The sequence below is a fragment of the Cinclus cinclus genome, chromosome 1 (genome assembly GCF_963662255.1).
Source record: "Cinclus cinclus chromosome 1, bCinCin1.1, whole genome shotgun sequence".
In the NCBI taxonomy this organism is placed as follows: Eukaryota; Metazoa; Chordata; class Aves; order Passeriformes; family Cinclidae; genus Cinclus; species Cinclus cinclus.
This window is the reverse complement of record NC_085046.1, coordinates 62,604,624-62,625,315: the sequence shown is the minus strand read 5'-3', so window position 1 is coordinate 62,625,315 and position 20,692 is coordinate 62,604,624. Positions and strand designations below refer to the sequence as shown.

Here is a 20,692-nt window from a genome sequence, read left to right as displayed (position 1 = left end):
ACTCTGCTGGAAATTTAAGTTAGTAGTAATTGTTGAGAAGTATGGCCCATAATTTTCAGCTGTTATTAAATAACCATTTAAAATTTTTCATGGAATAAGTGTAGTGTGAACACTTAGTAGTATTGTGGTACTGAAAGCTTTCTACTAGCACAGACCATAAGGAGGTGCAAGCCTGACTGCATACTCAAAACGTTTAAAATACAAACTATGACAAATAGTAATGCTTCTTTACATTGTTCTTCTTGAATAGGATGTTAGGTGTTCATTTAGTCTTAAGTCTGACTGCAGCTGCCTTAAGAGAAAAATTCTCTTACTGCTTTGCCAGTTTATTTGACCCACATGTAGGTCTGAACCAGTGAAAAAGCATTACTGGGGGCAAGATTTCATTGCTTTCCCCTAACCCTGTCATACTTGGTGAGCAAAAATTTGTAGCCTGAAGATGTGTTTTGTTCTCCAAATGCCAACTCATTACACCTGATACTGCTTTTGAAAAATGATAATTTCATTCCAAGATAAACAAGCTTTAAAATAGAAATGAAATGCTGATGAAATACATTATCATAAAAAGTATTTAATTTCTATTTTAATGTATGAATCAGCAAATTTCATCATACTCCCCATAAAAAATATATTTCTTCAAAAAAACAGAGTACTTTTTTTCCTTTTGGCCCAGCTGTCTAACACTTAGATCAGAAGTAAGTGAAATAGTGCAGTCCAGTGAGTGAGGTCAGGTGAAAAGGCAGGGCAAGTTACATCATACTGCCATCCTCCTACACCTGGAAACTCTGGAGATCATCTGATACCAAAGCTGCTGCTTTGAACAGGGCCGATATGGAGGGGGTGCTTGGGCCTCTGCCCAGCTGATGTCCAAACTTTTCCACCACTGGGGATTCCACTGCTCCTCCAGGCCCTATTTCTGCGACCACCCCCACCGTGAACTTCCCCTGGTGGCAATTTCTGCCTGTCACCTCCCCTCTCCCTGTGCACCTCCAAGCTGAGCCTTGGCCTGCCTTCCCCAAACTCTCATTTGGGAGTTGCAGAACGCAGGGTGATGCCCCTTCCTCTGTCTCTTCTGCAGGCTGAATAGGCCCAGCTCTCTCTGACTTCTTCCTCTCCCTGTACTCCATTGGAGTTGCTCCATGCCGTCCATGCTTGCCTTGCCCCAGGGAGTCCACAGCTGGATACTGCTGCAGAGGCCAACTCACAGGTGCTCAAGTCACTTCCCCGAGCCGCTGGCCCCACCTTGCTGCAGGAGCCCCGAGTGCTGTCAGTGTTCCTTATCACGAGGCTCCATTTGCTGAATGGACTCAATGAGCTGAGCCGTCTGCAAGAACCACCGGCCCCTGCCCGGGCCCTTTTTGGCAAACGTGTTTGGCAAGACACCACTGTCCCCACCCCGCTGTTCAGTGGAGATAGTCTCAGAAGCAGGATGCTTAACCTGCTTTGGTTAACCCGTATGAGATTCCCGTCTCATTTCTTCTTCTTCTAACTTTCTTCCGTAAGTCAAGAATAAACCTTTACACCTGTAATTTCCAGCATCTTGCTTTAATGAATATTCTGAATTCAAGGGCAGGAGAAACATTTCTGTGCAGAAGGAAAACAACACACATGGCAGCAGTCAAGATGTTTCTTTATTCCAGTTGCTGAGAACTGATTTTACTAAATTTCTTACTGTTTTCAGACACTATTCTGGTATCTTACATATTTTTCCACTCTTCTCCCTAACTAACAACCACCAGAAATAATTTCAGGAACATTTTCATCTAGTCCAGTTGGAGCTACTGTATTATAGTCAACTTTGTGATTTGGAAACAAGGAAAACTAGATCTGCCCAAGTGGTAATGAGCCACCCCCCCTCTCTCTGAAACAGAAGAGCTAATAAGCTTTACTAGAATCACTATGCTGGCAGCCAGGGGCTTTATTTGCCCAGATTAAGTATCAGCCTTCAAAAGGGTTATTTTCAAGTACAGCTTAGCAGTGGCTAATATAAACTCAGACAATTCTTAGATCTTGCTCTGGCATGTGCCTTGTAACAGGGTAACACAGAAAGACCACAGACCCTATAAAGAGCCTGCTCAGGTCCAAGATGGCTGTTAGTCTAGAGCTTCTGGAAAAAAAGTGGGATGGAATTTACAGCTGTGTCTTTCTAATTTCACCTTGGTTAGGCATGCCTGACCATTAATCCGTGGGTTACCACATAACCTCTTTTCAGTCCAAAGTGCTGATCTCCTTCCCACCTAGTCCTCTCCATCTTCCTTCTCCTACAGGCCCCATACACTATTGCCCCAAGTGCTCATAAGAACAGCTATTTATACTTGCAAATAGTTCACAGTAACTTGTGGTTTTGCAAGTCACCAACCAAAATACCAAATACGAAAAACCTAACTAAAAAGAGGAACCAATACACTGGAGTGTAGGAATTGGGCTAGAAGCAATTAAATCAAGATGACAGGACTATTTTTCTCTAGAATACAATGATCAGGACATTACCTTAAGCATGTGGAAGGTACATGACTGAACAATTTATTCAGTTACCTTTTATCCAGTTAACCCATTTCTATTTTTATAAGACTCTGTGAACAGGATTTAGGATCCTTAATCAGGCGTGCTTCTAATCCAACAGCATCAGGATAAGCAGGACATTTTATTATTTATTTACTTACTCTATTTTTTATTTATTTTATTTTAGTATTGTCTTGCAGCCTTTCTCCCAATTGCATAAAGAAGTGGAATCCTCTATCAGCTGCAGTCGGACTGATATGGATTAGCAAGGAAACACATTTCTTCTCTGTTGAGGACTAACATTGAGGTGTTAGGGGATTTAAACAAAGCATTTGAAGGTTGTTAAGTTCATTTCCATTCTATCTGTGCAATTCCAAAGTAGCAACTAATGCATATATAAAATAAATAGAAGTATGCTATCCTTTTCTAAGTTTTCATTAGAATTTAAACTATTAAAATATGTTTATACTTTGGTCCTGACCCATATAATTAAAACTGGCTAACACATTTACATAAAAATCAAAAGGCAGTTTAAGTATCTGTAAAACATCAAAACTTAATACAAGTTAACTTAATACAACTTTCTGCTCTTAAGACTGACTCATATTTTTGATGTTTTTAATTGCAAATGAAGAAGTGTTCTTTCTGCTAAGACAGTTCAGAGACAAAAACACACAAAACACAAAACAACCTCACAGAAGATACAAAACCCGTGTGCAAGGACAGACATTTCAGCAAGTGCCCTCTAAACTAGAGAAGCCACTGTTTTCTAGCAGATGAGATAAAGACAGACCACCTTGTTCCTGTATAGATCTTTTTTTTTACTATACATGTAAGCAAATGTTAGATTAAAAGTGATTTACATTTTTGTGAAAGACATTTATTGAATACAAAAAAATCCCCATTACATTCAGCCTTGTTATAAATGATTACACCCAAAGAAATTCGAAAGTATGCAAGATCAAAAGTCTAACTGGCTGAACGTTTTTGGAATTTAGCTAACTTATGAACCCTTACTTCTCAACTGTACAATAATAAAATTCAAAAAAATACACTGTCTTTCCAGCAATTCTAGTCAGAGGGATTCTGTGCTCATGGTGTGAATGGCAGCCCCCACCTCGGCAGCCCTTGGTTTTATGATTTTAAGTGTAGGACTTCCCATATGAGAATCAAAGTGTATGGAGAAGAGAAAACCTAAACAAAAGTTTATGCGAAGAGTTGACTTTGATCCTAAACGCTGCTAGCCAAAGCTCAAGACCGCAGGCTTATAAGTACCATTGTCCATGCTGAGGCAATGAAGCCAAGGTTTAGAAAAGCCTTCCCACACAGAAGGTTAAACATACATTCACATCACTGCTGCCCGATTTGGAAGCCCTACTGTGGATTTTCAAAGCTATCAAGCCTCCAGCTGTGTATTGTGGATACTCACTTCTGAGATGCTAGGCCATCAGGTCAAGACATCAACATAAAAGATATTTTGCAAAGTGAACTTCAGAAATGTTCCTATTGCCTTTGGAGGGATTTTATTTACTACATCCAAGACATTGTTTCAATGTCTGTAGTCTTTGTATAAAGTTAAACTACAGGCATAAACCTACAGTTCAGTTTCTATACAAGGGAAGATGAGAAAAACATAATGAAACCTCAGGTCATTTTCATGAAACTTCTGCACACCGCTTGTTATCACTGCCTCACTGCGGAACACTGACATTTCATGTCATAAATTCAAAGATACCAAAATTAAAAAACTGATTTGCACAAAAGAAATTTGAAATAACTTTATATACACAACAAAAAGCCCTTTAGAAGTACAAAAATAACATCTATATGCCAATTAGTTACCATGCTGTGATAATTCTTTCAGTGCCTACACATGCAAAACTGTAATCTAGATTCAGAATTCTGTATTTGCAGAATGTATCAGAATATAAAAGAGATTAATATGTAACTAACTCTTATTTTCAGAATGAGTATGTATTCAAAATATCTCTGTAACCAATACTGCAATATTGCAGTCTCTGCATGTACATATGTAGATAAGCAGCTTTCATCTTTTAAAAGATTTTAAAATCTCCTGTATGCTGGTAATCCACACTAAAAAGCTATGGTGGCTCTAATGAATCTAGTTATACAACGCAATTCAAAATGTACAAAACTATAAAAAAGGAAACATTTATTGCCATGCATTAAACTTAAGTATGTTCAACTAAAATTGCATCAAATGCAGTTCTTTTTAAAAAAAACCCAACAAAACAACAACAAAAAAAAAAACCAAACACACAAAGCAATTTACATTAACACTCTTAACATTAGATCAGAAAAATTAGCTCTGACTTAATACCACAAGGGTAAGACACATTCCTTTTGCTGGTGCCTATCAGATCTTCAAATCCATGGAAACGTAAACCCAGGAATCTTCATTTCCCACAGTCAAATCAGATCATGAAATCAACTGAAAAGAGAAGTGTATTAGTTTTCTTCTTTTTCTCAATCCAGTAATATATAAGCTCTCCTTTTTTATCAAACTATCATGAAAAGACACTCCTTTTGCTATCACAAAAAAACCCAAAAACATCCCTAGAGCAGACAAATTGCTCTTGCATGCCTTTGCTGATAGTGACGCAGGTATGCACAAGACACAGACACACCAATTCTAGATAGCCATGTATCAACATGAGTGAAGCCACAAGACACTGAATTTACTTTATTAACTCCACTAAGTGAATCTCACTTCTGCAGTTCCATTTTTAGTTTCAGGGCAAGCAAGAGTAATGAAACTTGCTTTTTTTTTTTTTTTTTTTAAATAAACTACAAACCTTAGCTTGGACAATAAACCTTCTGTCGTAAGTACAGTAAACAAGGCCTGATCTTCAGCACAGCAAACTCAAATGCCATATCATCATAACTGCACTACACCACGAGCACACAGAGAAAAGCTATCCATCTTTATTCCCTTCTGCCTGAGCTGACAGGTCTGCAGAGCTTGTACAACATCATGCACTGTTGTCTATGAACCTATGTGGCCAGTGCTCGAGTCAAGAGTGCATCTTGCAGCCAAGGTTGTCATTTAAAGCAAATTCACAGCTTTCAGAGTACAACTCATTAAAAACAGTAATAACATTAATTCAAGCTATGCTTGCCAAAGAAATGCATAAGAGTAGTAGTGGCAAGCTAAGAAAATAATCTGAAGAAATTATTTTTTTTTAAGAGGGAAACACAAGGGGAAAAAAAACTAACCAGACATCAAAGGTTTAGGTTTAAGTGAGCACTAAACTTTCAATATTTATACAAGAAGCTATTAAAACTGGTGATGCCATGCCAGGCTGAAGAATAAAAAACATCCCACCCCAACCCAGAATATTTTCTAAATGATAAAGTCTTTACCTCTTTGACTGTTTTTTTAATGAAGTCTTTTCTGTCAGATAAATCATAACTAGGATATTTTTCATACACCTAAAAAAAAGTAAAAACAAAAAACACAAAAACGAACCTCAAATTACTTTCATTCAATGGATTGTATGAATAGAAGAAGCTTAAATGGAATTAGGGCAAAAACTGATGTTGGTACTTCAAGTACCACAACTGCCAAAATTCCCTCTGTTAACTAGGAAAAGACCAAGCTTATTTTGACCACATAAATCTTTAAATGCATGTACTCTAATGTTTGATCACTGACTAAACTGGTACTATAATTTTTCACATCAACAAACCGAAGTGCCTAACTTGCCAAGTAACACAAGTAAGAATTTTCCAATTTTTGTTTTAATTTCTCTCTTAAGTAGTCAGATAGCCGTGCAGTAGTGTAAGAAGCTAAACAATTAATGAAAAATTTGTAAGCCTTGGTATTTAATGATAAGTAAAACTGTGACCCTTTCAAGAGACTAACAGAAGAGTTAACATATTTGAGTGCTACTGTACACATTGTGCTATTGTGCTTTCGTTAATATGGTGGGAGAGGACCAACCAACAAAAAACAGATGCCAACACTGACAACAAATTCAGAGTATTTTATTTCAGCATACCACATTTCCAACTTCTAGAATGACTATAAATATGAAGTTACATAGAGTTTTGTATTAACTTCTCGTTTAGTTTTCTCAAGACAACTTCTTGAAATTACCAGGAAAACCAAACATGTGAGTTAACCAGAAAATATCAAGGTTAACTGTGTCATTTGTGTTTTGGTCACTTTACCCCACCTTTCCCTTTTCTGGCTCCAAGGTTCCCACCTGTTCTGACAAAGATTTCTTGCTGCATTGATTCAAATCACTAACTCAGCTGAGACCTATTCTGATAGATGCTGATAGGCAACAGTTGAATGGACTTATAAAGAGACCATATGAACAATGAGTGTGGCAAAGTGAGCAGCAGAAACATACAGAGCACAGGACACAGCCCTCCCCTATGGACAGCAGCAAAGCTGCTGCACTGTCAAAACATGTCAGATATTTTCACTGTCACACATGGCACTTGGTTTGGAGTTAAAACTGCTACTTCCCAGGTAGCTAATTTTAATATTTCCCTTTTAGTGCTGATATCAGTGTTGCACATCTAAAGATTAGAGCTCTCATTGTTATAGCTATTAGCAAGTAAATAAAACAATGTGAAACTATTTAGCTTCTGAATAACAGTGCAGAGTAGAAGTCTCTATTTCTGAAATGATGATAAAAGACAGTTCACAGACAAGCCACTACTATAAAGAAACTGCAAAATTTTATTTATTTACCTCCTTGCAGATTTGTTTCATTGTAACCTCCTCCAAGTTTGCATTGGCCAACAAATTCTTGACAGTTTCCTTCAGTTCTTCATCTGTGGGTGGTTTCTTCAGTTTTTTAATTAAAGGTTCATCATCTGAACTATCCTCAGACTCACTTTCTAAATATGAGAAACAAATTGGACTGTAATAGGTTTTCAGTTTGTTTTCTTCCTTAAAAACAGAAGCCATGAGAAGTTTCCACAAACATCCAATCCAGATGTTTTCATTTAGAACAGTCATCCTGCTAGACCATCCATTTAAAACAAAAGCTAATGCTATCGTGCTACATTTACGAATTTGTGCAATTATTGATGAACCATCAGTTTACAAATGAACAAGAACTCTAAAAAGTATGGGACTAATTTAATCTATTAAACTAATGAAAAAGACTTATTACAACAATTCTAATTCAGGTATTACAGACCTAAGAAAAACTAATTGCTTCCTTTTAAAAGCAGTTGATACTTTCTTTTTCCCTAGCAGTGCCTTACACTAGGATCTTGTAGTTTTGCAATGTAATTTTGCAAACTTACTACCAGAAACATGAGAACAAATAAGGAGAACTTTGCAAATGAAGTTAAGTGAAGGGGCACAGGAGACTCCTACAATCTTTTCCAGCAGAAAATGGATTAAACTGAATGACTCCAAGATCCACTTAGTTCCTCTACTTCCAACAAAACAAAATTCAGTGCAGATGCCAAACAAACTAGATAATGACCTTACAGAATGACCTACTTAACATTTTGATTTTTGTACAGCAAACATAACCTGGAAACAGAAATACAGGAGAAGTAAATAAGAAATTACAAATATATGATGTAACTTACAGGAAAAACACATAACATTTGTGTGTGTGTGTGTGTGTGTGTGTGTGTGTATATGCTGATGACAAAATAAGGTGTACACACAACACAGCCACATTCAGAAGTCAAACTAAAAATACACTGAGTTCAGCACAGGCCAGTTACTCTGCTGAGAAACAAGACTATGACAGAAATTTAACATACTTCTATGCCTAAGAGCTCACCTGCACCTTTTTGCTGGCAAAGGTGCTTGGCAAGACACCACTGTCCCCACCCTCACTACTGCAATCTTTACAGAGCTATTAAGAAACTCAGTGTCCGTATACCTTTTGTGCACATCGTGAGACATAAGAAAACCAACTGCAAAAGGATGCATGGAGAAATATCTATGTTAAGAAAAAACCCATATCAAGCAGCTGAATCAAAGACATGGGATACACACCCCTGGATCAATTACAAGATTTGTATAAAGCCACAGTGAAAGCCCAAACAGAACTTTACCAATGTTCTTCCAGCAAAATGGAGAACCTGCCTGATACTTTCAGTTTATATGCAAATAAAAGAATACATGTGCGCACAGGAGGAAATACATGAAATATACCCAAACCAACAGATTTTTTATTATATACTGTTTCAAGGAAAGAAACATCAAGTAGCACACCAATTTACCAAATTCCATTTTCTTTCACAGTAAGGTGCAAAAGCCTACTTTCTAATAAGCATGCCAGTTAAGCTACAAGGCAATGTATGATGAAAGACTTAAAGCATTTACCTTTTCTAGAACTGTTCTGATTTTTCTTAGTAGTGCTGCTGTCTGCCTTCTTGACATTTGCACCCTTCAAAGCTTTCTTGGTTTTAGAAGTCATCTTTTTAGATTTTTCTCTTTTAGATGCTTTTCTAGGGGGCTACAAAAAGAAAATCAGAAAATTAAAAGTAATGGGTATTACTTGAAAAATCCATACCTCTTTTCCATAAAGAAAATCTTCCACTCTGAGGACAATTTACTCCAGCTACTCCATACCTAAGTTTCCAACAGAGCTGGTGCAGCAAAACACATACACTGCCTAATCCTTCTACCTGTAGTATATCAAAAGCTGTCATAAACCTAACTCTTTTAAAAAATGCTGCAACCTTAAAGCTGACATTTAAACAGACATTTTCCATTTCACCAGGTCCTCTTTTCAAACTAATTTGACAAACCACTGCTTTTATAATAATTAAGCTTTGATTCCATGCACCTAAACTTCAGTTGCTGAAGACTTCAGTCCACTCAGCCACTGCAGACATACCTAACTCCTACCTTCTGAAAGAAGGGAAAGATGGCCCAGTTAGACCAAGTTTACTGTTAGGCCTTTTTGTTTGTTAGAATTTTGTTTGTTTGGAGGGTTGCAGATTTTTGGTTTTTGCTTTTTTTTTTTTTAAGTAACCGAATTCTTGTGAATAAGACAACTCCTGCCTCTGAAACAGATATTTCTCTCCTCACAGTAGAATCCCTGTTTTCCTGAAGAAATTAACACATACGTCAACTTCTAGTATTTCAGACCTCTTAATTTGCTGCTTATAAGGAAAGAAAAAAGCACAGTAAGAATTCGGCTTCTTTCATGGAGGCACAGGAACGTTCTTGAAACATCATCTTACATTAAACCCAACACCTATCAAAATGACCCCCCAAAAAAACCTGTTAAGTTACATTAATTTCAACAAAAGATTGCTACTATTTTCTACAGCTCAGGCTATTAACCTAACAGTCTGTCACACTTCCATTTCAAAAGACAGAACGGAACCCAAATAAACGGTGGCCTTCTATTACAGCCAAGGGTTCCATAGCTTCCATAAAGAACTTTCTTAGACACCAGCAGTTCGACTAATTGCACTTACTTTGAAGGGGTCTGATAAGGTATAGTGGTTTTCAACCGAAGAAGGGTTGACTTAGAGGAGAAATAAGGAAGAATTTATTTTACAATGAGGGTGGTGAAACACTGAAACGGATTGCCCAAAGAGGTGGTGAGTGCCCATCCCTGGAAACATTCCAGGCCAGATTGAATGAGGCAACCTGATCCAGTTGATGTCCCTACTACTCATTGCAGGAGGACTGGATTAGGGTCTTTCAAAAGGTTCCTTCCAACCCAAACTATTCCATGATTTGATGCTTCTTGTCTAGTACACAAAAAGTTTTACAGAAAACACAAAGTACAATGAGATTAAAACACTTGAGAGATCGCAGGGATCTTTCTAAGGCTGCCTACTGTGTTGCTTACTTTAAGACAGAAAACTGAAGAGAGAGATTAAGACATAAAATCCAGGAGGAATATGGAAACAAGATCCCAAACCCATGCAGTCAGGTAGGTCAGTGACTTCTCCTGAACAAAAAGTTAAGTCCTAGGTATCAAATAAAATACTGCATTATGAAATTACAATAAAGTCATCACAAGACGATGTAAGAAATACAATCAATTACATTAGCAATCCTGGCTGCCCCAAAATGACACACAGCAAATGGTTTTATAAACTGCATACATACACATAAGAACCAGAACTTCTGCCTCCTATCTCAATGATTCTCTAAATTCAATACATTAAGAATTTAAGAAAACCTCTTGTAAATTGCAGATGCGTTCCCTTTTCCTTCAGTTAAACACAATTTACTCCCCAACTCTGTGTTCCAAGCGTTACCAATTGACAGCAATGACACAATGTTGAAAAATAAATCAACTCATTACCTCATCCTCACTTTCTTTTTCTTCTGAAGACTCATCCTTTTCCTTTTTTTCATCTTCTTCACTACTGGATTCATCTGACAAGATTTCTGGGTACTTAGTGCGTTTTGCTTTTCTTGTTGTTCCAGAGCTAGTGCGCTCCTTTTTGCCACCTTTGCTTTGTGGCTTTTTGGACTTTGGCAATGGCTGAGAGACAAGAGATGTGTGTAACCCAAGAGTGAATACAAAAGTGAATTTTAAAAAGATAAATTATTTCAAATCACATGAAAGAATAGTAAAAAAATATATAGAGGTGTCTTAACAAAACCCAGGACTATTTTACATACACTTAAGTCATTATATTTTGCAGTAAGCAAATATTCACTATGGAGACTGAGCTGAGCAAAACAAAACTTCAGTTCTAAGCTAAGTGTACCCCTTTGCCTAAGCAAACAAATCTTGAAAGACTGGGCGTTAGAGAAGGGAAGCAAGGAAAGTTACTTCTAGATTCTTCTTTTACCTACCAATCCATAAAACAAGCCTTTTCTGTTGGCAGCAAGTCAGCTGACAACTCCAAAGACTTAAAGGCAAGAATTATGTCACATCTTATGCAAACCACTATTGCTGCAGCTTGGTACCTGTGTCCCCCTAATGCAGAATGTCAGCCCCTTATTCACATCACTTCCCAGTGTTTGCTGGCAATAGATTCAATTTCCTGAGCAACAGTGCAACTATTTTAGTACTACTTTTAGATGAAAACTGAAAGTCCAAGAAAATTAACAACAGAGTTTAGCAGTCTTGGCAGTGGCACTCTTGAATCTAGGGCACTGGCTAAACCCAAGTTTTTGTACCCTGCAACAAATTCCATTTGGTGATGTCCAAATGTGATAATTTATACATTTGCTGAACACAGCAAACACAGGTAACATTTGACACTTGATTTTTCCTGTCCTTTCACGTATTTGTTCTCCTCCACCCACAAAGCAGAGGCTAACTGGTATTTGGGAATGGATATCCTAACTAGCTCCATGTGTTGAACTCACACTTCTGTGCTCTAACAGTGTGTAATGGGTACACCCATACGTAAACAGAATTTCTATTTAAGTCCTCACCCCATTATGGATGCCTACAGTAGTAGAACTACTCTCTTTCAAGAAGCCATTCCTTCTTCAGTAAGTTAGAACAATAATGGTATTATCACTGAAAACAAGCAAAACAATGAGCAATAGAGAACAGATGCATTTTCCATCAGAACAGAGCTATAAAAGCAAGCATAACAACCTGCATCTCACCTTGCCTGAAGATTTTGGATGCATCAGGAAGTTTAATATTCTGGTTACGAGCTCACTATTAACTCCTGACCTTTCCAAGTCAAGAACTTCACAGATACTTTTCAACATTGCATTTCTAAATCTGTAGGGGGAAAAAAAAGAAAAAAAGAGATTCAGTATCACATCCTAAACAGTCAATATCTGACTGCTAGAAGCTGCTGTCTGGTTTGTCTCCCACTTGACAATATATATACATAGTCAATTACACTTCCAGTCTTACCTATGGTTAAGCAAAGAATCACCATTGTATTCCATAAAACTAAATAAAACAGAATTCCCAAATCCATCTGTCTGTATAATAGGATATTTTAAAAAGTTAAGGAATCATAGCCAAAAAGTATTACTATATATATGATCTACAGCCTGAACAGTAAGATTCTGCAAAACACATGTTGACCTTTGTTCACCTTGTTCAATGCTTATTGCAAGTTAAAATATGAGAGGCAAGTATAGAGTCTGGACAGAAATCAACCACAGAGGCAGGACAAATTAACAAACTGATCAACAGTTTGTGCTCCACACAGCTACAAACAGCAGCAGAAGCTATCAGAGCAAGGCAAGCACACAGGGCTTTGCATCTTCATATGCAACCCACTGCAACCAGCTGTTTCATACGGAAAATATGGGAAAAAAAGCTGCAAAAATAATTTTGAAGCCTTTTCTTGATAAGGGAAATTATCCAATTAAATGAAATGGTCAAAACTCCCAAAAGGAGATAGTCTGTATTTTAGATTCCCATGCATTTGACAAACCATACTCCTGGAAAACTTCATATATGAAGGCTTCAGCAAATAGGCACTAACCCCCCTCCCCCCCCCCACCCAGTTTTAGAATATATTGTATAGATGCTATTAGTTCTTTCATTTGTTACAACTAGCTACATAAATATGCAAGGACATTTTAAATCCTTTCAGTTCAGCCAAAACTAAGTTGCAGCAGCTTCTCCTTTTGATGGAAAAGCAGCTTATGAAGGGAGACAGTAAAAAAGAAAGGTTTGTGAGACTAATTGCTAACAGCAATTCTAGTATGTTTAATATATAATAAGCAGAAATGGCTTTGATTCTGAAGGAGGAAGGTTTTGAGGCATAGAAGGATGCAGGTTTGCACCATGAATAAAGTACAATGTGTTCACAACACTATACTTACCCTGGGGAAATAATGCTTTCCTCTCACTAAGCAGTAAGAATCTACTAGTTAGCATGCAACAGTTAAAGCCAGGAATGTAGGAATTATGACTAAAATGTTCACAATGTAACTCTTAATACATTACACAGGCAACATTATTAAAAGACCAGTTTGTGGGATTAAAATGAACTCAGAAAAAAATTGTAGAGCTCTAGTAAACAGCCACCCGGCTTATAATTTAAATTTAATGTCAAGTAAAATTTCAGAAGAAAAAAATAAGAGTGCACAGCATGAATCAAGCTACGTTAAGTATCAAGAGATCATTACTTTTTTAACATTTCTTCCTTCTTTTTATATTGGTCACTTCCTTTTTCAAATGGAAACCCACTGAACTGACCCACATTCTTCTTTAAGGATGCAACCTAGAACAGAGCACACAGATTACTTTTCACTGCAAGGAGTTTAAAAAATTTCATCTGACTACAATTATTAACCCTTGATACACACAAAAAATCTGTTCTAGCATTTAGTTTTCTGTTCACAAAGCTACACCTTTTAAGTTATAACATACATGGATTATGCCTTTACTTATCTCATGACAGACAAACTACAACAATCAAGTTCAGCTTCTTGTGGCTGTGGTAATTTCAATAATTTATGAGACAAAGTCACCTGCCATTTCAAGTTCATTTAGAATGTACTGGATGATGATTTACAGGTTTGCAAAACTACAACATTATGAGGCTTGTTGCACACTTTGTATCCCGCAATTTCTTACAAAATAGGGAATTTTATTTTTTGTTCTATGATCGGCTAAAGATGATCTGCTTTACTAGCTATTCTGAAGTCTTACATAGGATCATTACTATATTTTTGAACCTCTTATTTAATAGGACAAATTTCTGCATTTACCTACCACCCAATCTACAACTTCTACTGTAACACCTGATGTCTGATCTGGATTGAACTTCCATTGCAACAGTCCTTATAACAGGAAAAATGCTCCCACCAAGATTACACATTTAAGTTCTTTGTTTTAATTTCATCTCCTTTTACAAAACAAAACTAAAGTTAAAAAGTAACCCCAGATCTCAATCTTCTGAGATCTTTATGACACTATCACAAAAAATTAGAATTAACTTTCAATACTTCTACAAATTTTGCTTCTGCTGTTTCTCCACTAGTTTATAATTTTACCAACGCTGAGCTCCTTTTCCAAAGAGCATTGTCCTGCACCCATAGAGAAGGTTTGCAGGTGGTACTGGTATGTTTTATTAAAAATGTTAATTACAGTTAAAAGCACATACAAATGCGTGCATACAAGACAAGATTGGACCTTCACTATATTAAATAGCATTCTGATTTCCCAAAAACTCTGATTAAACATAGTTTTGACTGAAACCATACTGATATAGTCTTTTTCTGAATACTTGTGGCAATAGATCATTCTTTGCCATTTAAACAAACATTGCATTGGAAGCAGTGGTCTGAGAAATTAGAGCTAGCAAGCATCTGTACTAGTACTATTCAATCTCTGGTTTCTATGCTAGCTGTTCAAGTCTCCAAAATACACAAAAATATTTAAAAAGGTCCAATAATTATAGTAAACATATAGAAATAGTTCAGTTTAATCTGCCTCAATTTCACATTTTGCCTCCATTAGCAAGAAAAATGTATCATATTTACTCTGAAATTTAAGGCACGATCAGTGATACATAAAGTACTCCAAGAAAGATTTGCCATTATATTTTAACTGTTATCCTTAATTATAAAATTAACAATTTTAATTATCTTAGGAAAACTTTTATGTATAAAATCTCAACAGTAATTGTTAACACTTTTATCTTTCTCCTGCTTAGTGCAAATGAAGATTAAAAAAGTAGATAAGCAGCAATGTATTAATATATGGAGTACTTAGAGTGTCACCTGCATGTCAGCAGCTTTTAGCATGCGAACCATAAATTATTTCCAACTCATCCTTGTAAGGCAGTCCACTACTTCCCCACTTAAAAAAAAATAAATCAAATCTACATTCAAGAGACATTTGACTTAGTACACCCTGCCACATGATTTTTATAGGAAGAGCGTTTTTAAGAGTTAAAAGGAAGAGGCTTGCTTAACTGGTCCTGGAAATAGCCATTTTCTAAGTAGCTTGTAATAAACAGCACTTCAGAAATAGATCCACATGTGCAAACGTAAAAAACTGTATAACAAACATTTTCAATATACATGAGAACTAATGGATATACAAGACAGAAATTCTTACAGTGCCTGGCCTGTTGTAGAGGAGTTTGTGCAGGTTCCTAAGTTCATCTGTCTTCTTTTTACTCAGAAAAAACTGTATCCTCTCAATTTCACAGAGTTTTTGTCCTTTTCCTGAAACAATTAAAATAATTTACGCTCTTAATCAGATTCATATCTACCTATGTGTTTTCAACTTAAGGTTTCTACTGTTTATTTTTAAAAGTAAAGAAGTTACTTAAAAACAGCATTAGCCATTATGATAGGTCAAACAATGAGCAGGCCTTTTCCTATCAGTTCGCCATCCTCACAGACCTGCCTTACCTGATATTACTTAGATGAGGGTACAAGGATTTGGCATTTCTTTCTATTCTGGCTGCTTCTGCCTTTGTTAGTAGTGCTGAGGTACTGAAGATCCTATTCCAAGTAAGTTTAAGCATCATATAACTTTTACAGCTTAAAACTGATGCTACAGAATAAAAGAGTGTTTTCTATAATAATAATAATAGCATTATTTTAAAAAGGATCACGACTCATAAATTAGATCTCACCTACAACAAATTAGTAACTTCATCTTTTTAGAGTTTTCATTATCATGCCTAACACCCACAATTCATATGTGAGAAGTCAAGCTTACCTGGTGTAATTGTAAAAGGTTCCTTCTGCAGCGAAGACACTTGCATGGTCAGTCGGTCAACCTTCTTCTTCTCCCTTTTTCCTTCAACAATGAGACTCTTCTCTGCAAAAGACAGCTTCCTTAAACACAATATTCTTCATTACATATCTGACTGAAGTGACAACACTGACTCTTTAAAACAGCCAATCAAAATGGGATGATGATATAACCAGGTACTATGACACTTTCAGACCTTGAGCTAATAAGCAAACGTGATTCTATAGAGCTGCATGTACATAACTGAAAGTCTCTCTAGTTCATCACAATTCTGTATCCAAGTTAACCTTGAAGACAAGACTAGGCATTTCCTAAAGGCAGCTTCACCATGATGGAGACTGCAGGACTACACGTTTTCAGAAACACATCCTTCTCTCCTTTCACTGTGTTTTTCAGATATGAAACTGACCCTGTTTGCATGTTTTCCTTGGATGCTGCAGTCTGTACACAACTCCACACACAGCACTTAGAAGAATATTACCACCAGGTGGGCAAAAGCAGGGTCCAGGACACCTGCACACAGATTTATTTCCCACTGCTGGACTGGAGAAACCACACATTTTAGCACAAGAGGCAGAAGCACAAGTGCAGTGGGACTGTACCACACATCCCAGGGCACACAGAGAAGCAGTCTGCAGGGCACAATACGAGTGTCACTAATACTACAAGAGTATTATTCTCACTAATTCTGGTATGCTTATTAACTAATACATTTAGATTGTTTTAGGTATACCCTGCACATCACTAATTAATGATACCACTCTGAAGAAAAAGCTAAAGCTTCACCTAAACTCTTCACTTCATGTAATACTATCCTTCGAGCTAAACAGATGGGCTGTAGTGGCTTTAACATATGAAAGCAGCTTCAAAACTGGTATGAACATAATCAAAACCAGAGCAAAAAATTCTTTTTCTGAAAATTCAATGTTAAATTACTCCACTGTTTTCTAAACAGCATAATCTGTCTTTTTTTCTGCTACCTTTCCTAAAGGCAAACTTCATCTCTTTCAAGGATCCAAGAGCATCAGTGACTTGGTTTTAACTGTGCCACACTGCAGCTCTATTTCCATGAATGCTCTCTCTTTGAAAAGGATGGATGGAGATAGATAGCTGGAAACTTCATAACAGAAATTAACATTTTTTTGCGTAGCATTTCTTAATCTTGTTTTGTTCTCCTTGACTACCCTCAATTGCACACCACAACAGAAAAACTTGTCTTGCTTGCTCATCTTATCATATTGCCACAATTCTTTATTACCAAAGTTAGTCTAATGGAGTTTTTGTTGATCCAATATAATTATGTTTGGATACCCAGCAAATTAATTCACTGTAGTTAAGCAAAGACACCTATACTGTTTCCAAAACTACTGCAAACTTAAAAGTTTCTCTTTTACAAACACAGATCACTTCAGAGTGTGACTGGCAAAAAATAATATAAGAGACACTACCTCTCATGAGCATTGAAAAATTTATACAACAACGAAAAAATCCCTAGTACACAAGTCCAGGATGCTGGCAATTCCTTCAATCTTTTCTGCAATAAATCAGCACCACTGTTTTTAGCACTGCCTGTTATAGTCTACTGGGAAGCTATTATGACCCATCAGACAGATGCACCACACAATCTCAATAATTGTACAATTAGCCAAAATCACAGGAAACTGCATTCAACAGCTTGGCATTCATTAAAGAACAATTTATTCAATGGAAAAACAAGTACCCTTTTCTTCTTCCTCCTCCTCCTCCTCTTCTTCTTCATCTTCATCACTTTCCCCAGCTTTGTTTTCAGTTTCAGGTTGCTTCTCATCTGTTTGTTCTGACGACATTGTGTCTTCTTTTGATGAATCAACAGAAGACATGGTGTATGCTTCTATATAAAGAGTCAGGGAAAATCATCATCAAAAGAACAACATCCATGAAAAACACATTTGCTCTCAAAAACAATCTTGTGCAGCAGAAGCAGTGTGCTGGTACTGTGATTATTCACATTCTGTAATCACTAAAGTGCTCACCATACACACAGTACACACAACTTTTCAGAAGTTGCCATCCATTCTGCAAGAACTCTTTACAAGGTTATAAATTCCATTCACACGCAAGTCTTCAAGCTGCTTTTGTGAAGCATTCAGAAACACCCATTCAAAGCAGCTGATACTGTTATCTATTAAAAACTGCAGTGTTTTAAGATATCACCATGTTACTGCACCCTGCTATAAACTTCATACTTATTTTTGATCATGGTCAACTATGCATGCAAGTTTCCCAGTAACTTAAACAAGTTGCTTACTTAGATGGGAAATGGGAACACGAACTTAAAAAAAAAAAGTTGCAAGCAATTCAGGAAAGAATTAACACTGCTTTCATAACCCCAACAGCTGCTGCATCTTTGGGTATGAAAATACTTCCTGGTTTTAATTTGCAAATCTACAGCAAAAAGAATAAATGCTTCATGGTTGGCATATTTAAGAGTCTTTTCTTAGCATCTGAAGCGGCCTATATATAAACTTTTAAACGAAAATATCTTAGTTATGAATGTACCATTTCCCTACTAACAGAAAACGCCTATCCAACACAGCAAGATAACCATACGTTCCATTTTTTTAAATTCTAGCTACCAAAACTTTTCACCGTTTAGATCTGGAACATATTTTCACACAATTAACCATTTTCTTTTTGCAATATTAAACCCAGTATTATCTGCAAGAGATCACGTGCAATAACTAACATTTAAATCTGCTGCTTATATGCAGCATTAGCAGATGCCAGAGACCAGTCGTGCTCCAAATAGCAGAAAATACGAGATAGTATTTATTACCAATCGTACGGGGGAAAAAAAAAATTCCCGGCTAAATCACTAGTGGAAAAGGTATCTTTCAAGGTATTACGACCAATGTTTCACTTGTAATAAGTAACTTGGCATTTTCACAATAATTACCGACTTTCACTTGAAGGCATGAGTAAAAGGAATAGAAGAACGACAAGTTGTCTTTCCTTCCCCTTTCAATGGAAATAGAATGGGGATAGTTAAGAGACTTCTTCCTTTCCACCACCTGGGTTCGGGACGACGCTTTTCTTAGGAAAAAAGGGTTCCGAGATTCACCTTTACCGGGAGAGAATCTCCCGCCCTTTTCAGACGGGAACTCTCCACCTGTTCCCACTTCCCGATTTGTAAGCTGGATGCCGGGGCGAAGCGACGGCAATGCGCAGCGCCCGGTGGCGCCGGCGGCCAAGGCGCCATCGCCTGCCGGCTCCCGCCGCAGGACACCGCCGCACCCAGGAACACCTCGGGCAGGGGCCGCGACGGAGGCAGCCCCGGTGACAAGCGCCGCTCACACGGCACATCGCCGGGGCGGGGCGGGACGGGAGCCCGGCGGCGCGGCGGCCGCGTTCCCTTTCTCTTCGTCACAGTCCGTCCCCGCTCGGCCCGGGCGCAGCGAGGCGGGATCGCTCTCGGGCGCCGTTACGGCCATGGCGGCGGGACCCACCTCAGCTCGAGCCCCGGCTCCCGATTCCCTCCTCAGGCGCGGCGGCAGAAGCAGCCGAAGGCGGCAGTTACTGCTGGACGAGGCGGGTCCGAGCGCAGCGACACACACACACACACACACCCCGCCGGAGCACAGCCCTACAGCCGTCAGCCGCTCTTGCCCTTGCCCTTTCCCTCTCCTCCTCCCTCTTCCCTCCCTCCCGGAATCAACAAGGTTTTCAAAATGGCGGGTTCTCGGGCGGCGAGGAGGAAGCGGGAAGGCGGCGGCCAATCAGCGCCCGCGGCCCGGCCGGCGCGGGGAGGGCAGGGGAGGGCGCGCGTCACGCGCGCCCGCCCGCGGTGACGTCAGGCCGCGCGCGACGGCGGGCGCGCGCTCGCGCTGAGGGGAGAGTGGGCGGGGGTTGTCAGCGGCGCGAGGCTGCGTTTTCCCTTTTAAAACTGGCGCCGTCTGTAATTGCAGCTTTAAAATAAGGAATCCGCACCTCTTACCCTGCCTAAACTGGGCGGTGATTGATCTACGTTCCCCAGACCTCCCCTTTGTACGCAGCATGTGAATTGTAGCGTTTCCCAATACCTCTGGCACAGGTTGCCCAGAGCCACTGTGGATGCCCCATCCCAGGACGTGTTCAAGGCCAGGCTGGATGGGGCTCTGAGCAACCTGAGCTACTGGAAGGTGTCTCTGCCCGCATCACGTAGGTTGGGACTAGATGATCTCCGAGGTCCCTTCCAACCCACAGCGCTCTCTCTGCGCTTTTTGGTAATTAGTAGTATTCGTATTACACATGTATCCTACTTCTACTACCAGTTCTACGTGACTGTGCTTCACGCGCGCCTACCACGAACAATTCCCAGGAGCGCGGCACACTTCCCGCTTCCCGTGCATTATTCCAGCGCGGCTCCTCCCCGCGGGGGCTGGTGCAGAGCTCCCGTTCCTTGCCGCGGTCCCGCGCACGGGATCCCTGGGCGCGTGCCGGGCGGCGGGCGGGCCCGCGCCGCTCCAACGGCCGCGCCTCGCTCGGGCCGCGGCGGGACGGGAGGGAACGGCTGAGGGGTGAAGTAGGAGCCTCCTTGCTCCTGCAAA

General features: G+C 38.9%; 1 protein-coding gene across 2 annotated transcripts; it reads right to left on the bottom strand.

Moving 5' to 3' along the window:
* Positions 1-1,546: 1,546 nt before the first annotated feature.
* Positions 1,547-19,780, bottom strand: DEK (DEK proto-oncogene). Of its 2 annotated transcripts, none has more exons than XM_062515105.1 (11): positions 19,613-19,780; positions 17,848-17,997; positions 16,092-16,193; positions 15,480-15,589; positions 13,541-13,635; positions 12,050-12,170; positions 10,782-10,964; positions 8,834-8,966; positions 7,229-7,377; positions 5,887-5,955; positions 1,547-4,954 (listed from the first exon to the last, which is right to left on the bottom strand). In XM_062515105.1, the coding sequence occupies exons 2-11, from the start codon at positions 17,984-17,986 to the stop codon at positions 4,943-4,945; spliced, it is 1,113 nt and encodes a 370-aa protein (XP_062371089.1). In that variant the 5' UTR covers positions 17,987-17,997; positions 19,613-19,780; the 3' UTR covers positions 1,547-4,942. The 2 variants fall into 2 exon arrangements, with proteins under 2 accessions (XP_062371089.1, XP_062371168.1); XM_062515184.1 differs by lacking the exon at positions 19,613-19,780 and adding an exon at positions 19,063-19,197.
* Between the last annotated feature and the right edge of the window lie 912 nt (positions 19,781-20,692).

Excerpts from the sequence above, each read along its gene's own strand:
- DEK (XM_062515105.1), bottom strand. The coding sequence starts at position 17,986 with ATGTCTTCTGTTGATTCATCAAAAGAAGACACAATGTCGTCAGAACAA. Across the intron at positions 13,636-15,479 it reads TCTACAACAGGCCAGGCACT|GTTGCATCCTTAAAGAAGAA; the intron begins GTAAGAATTTCT and ends GCTCTGTTCTAG. Across the intron at positions 12,171-13,540 it reads AAGGAAGAAATGTTAAAAAA|ATTTAGAAATGCAATGTTGA; the intron begins GTAATGATCTCT and ends TTCCCCCTACAG.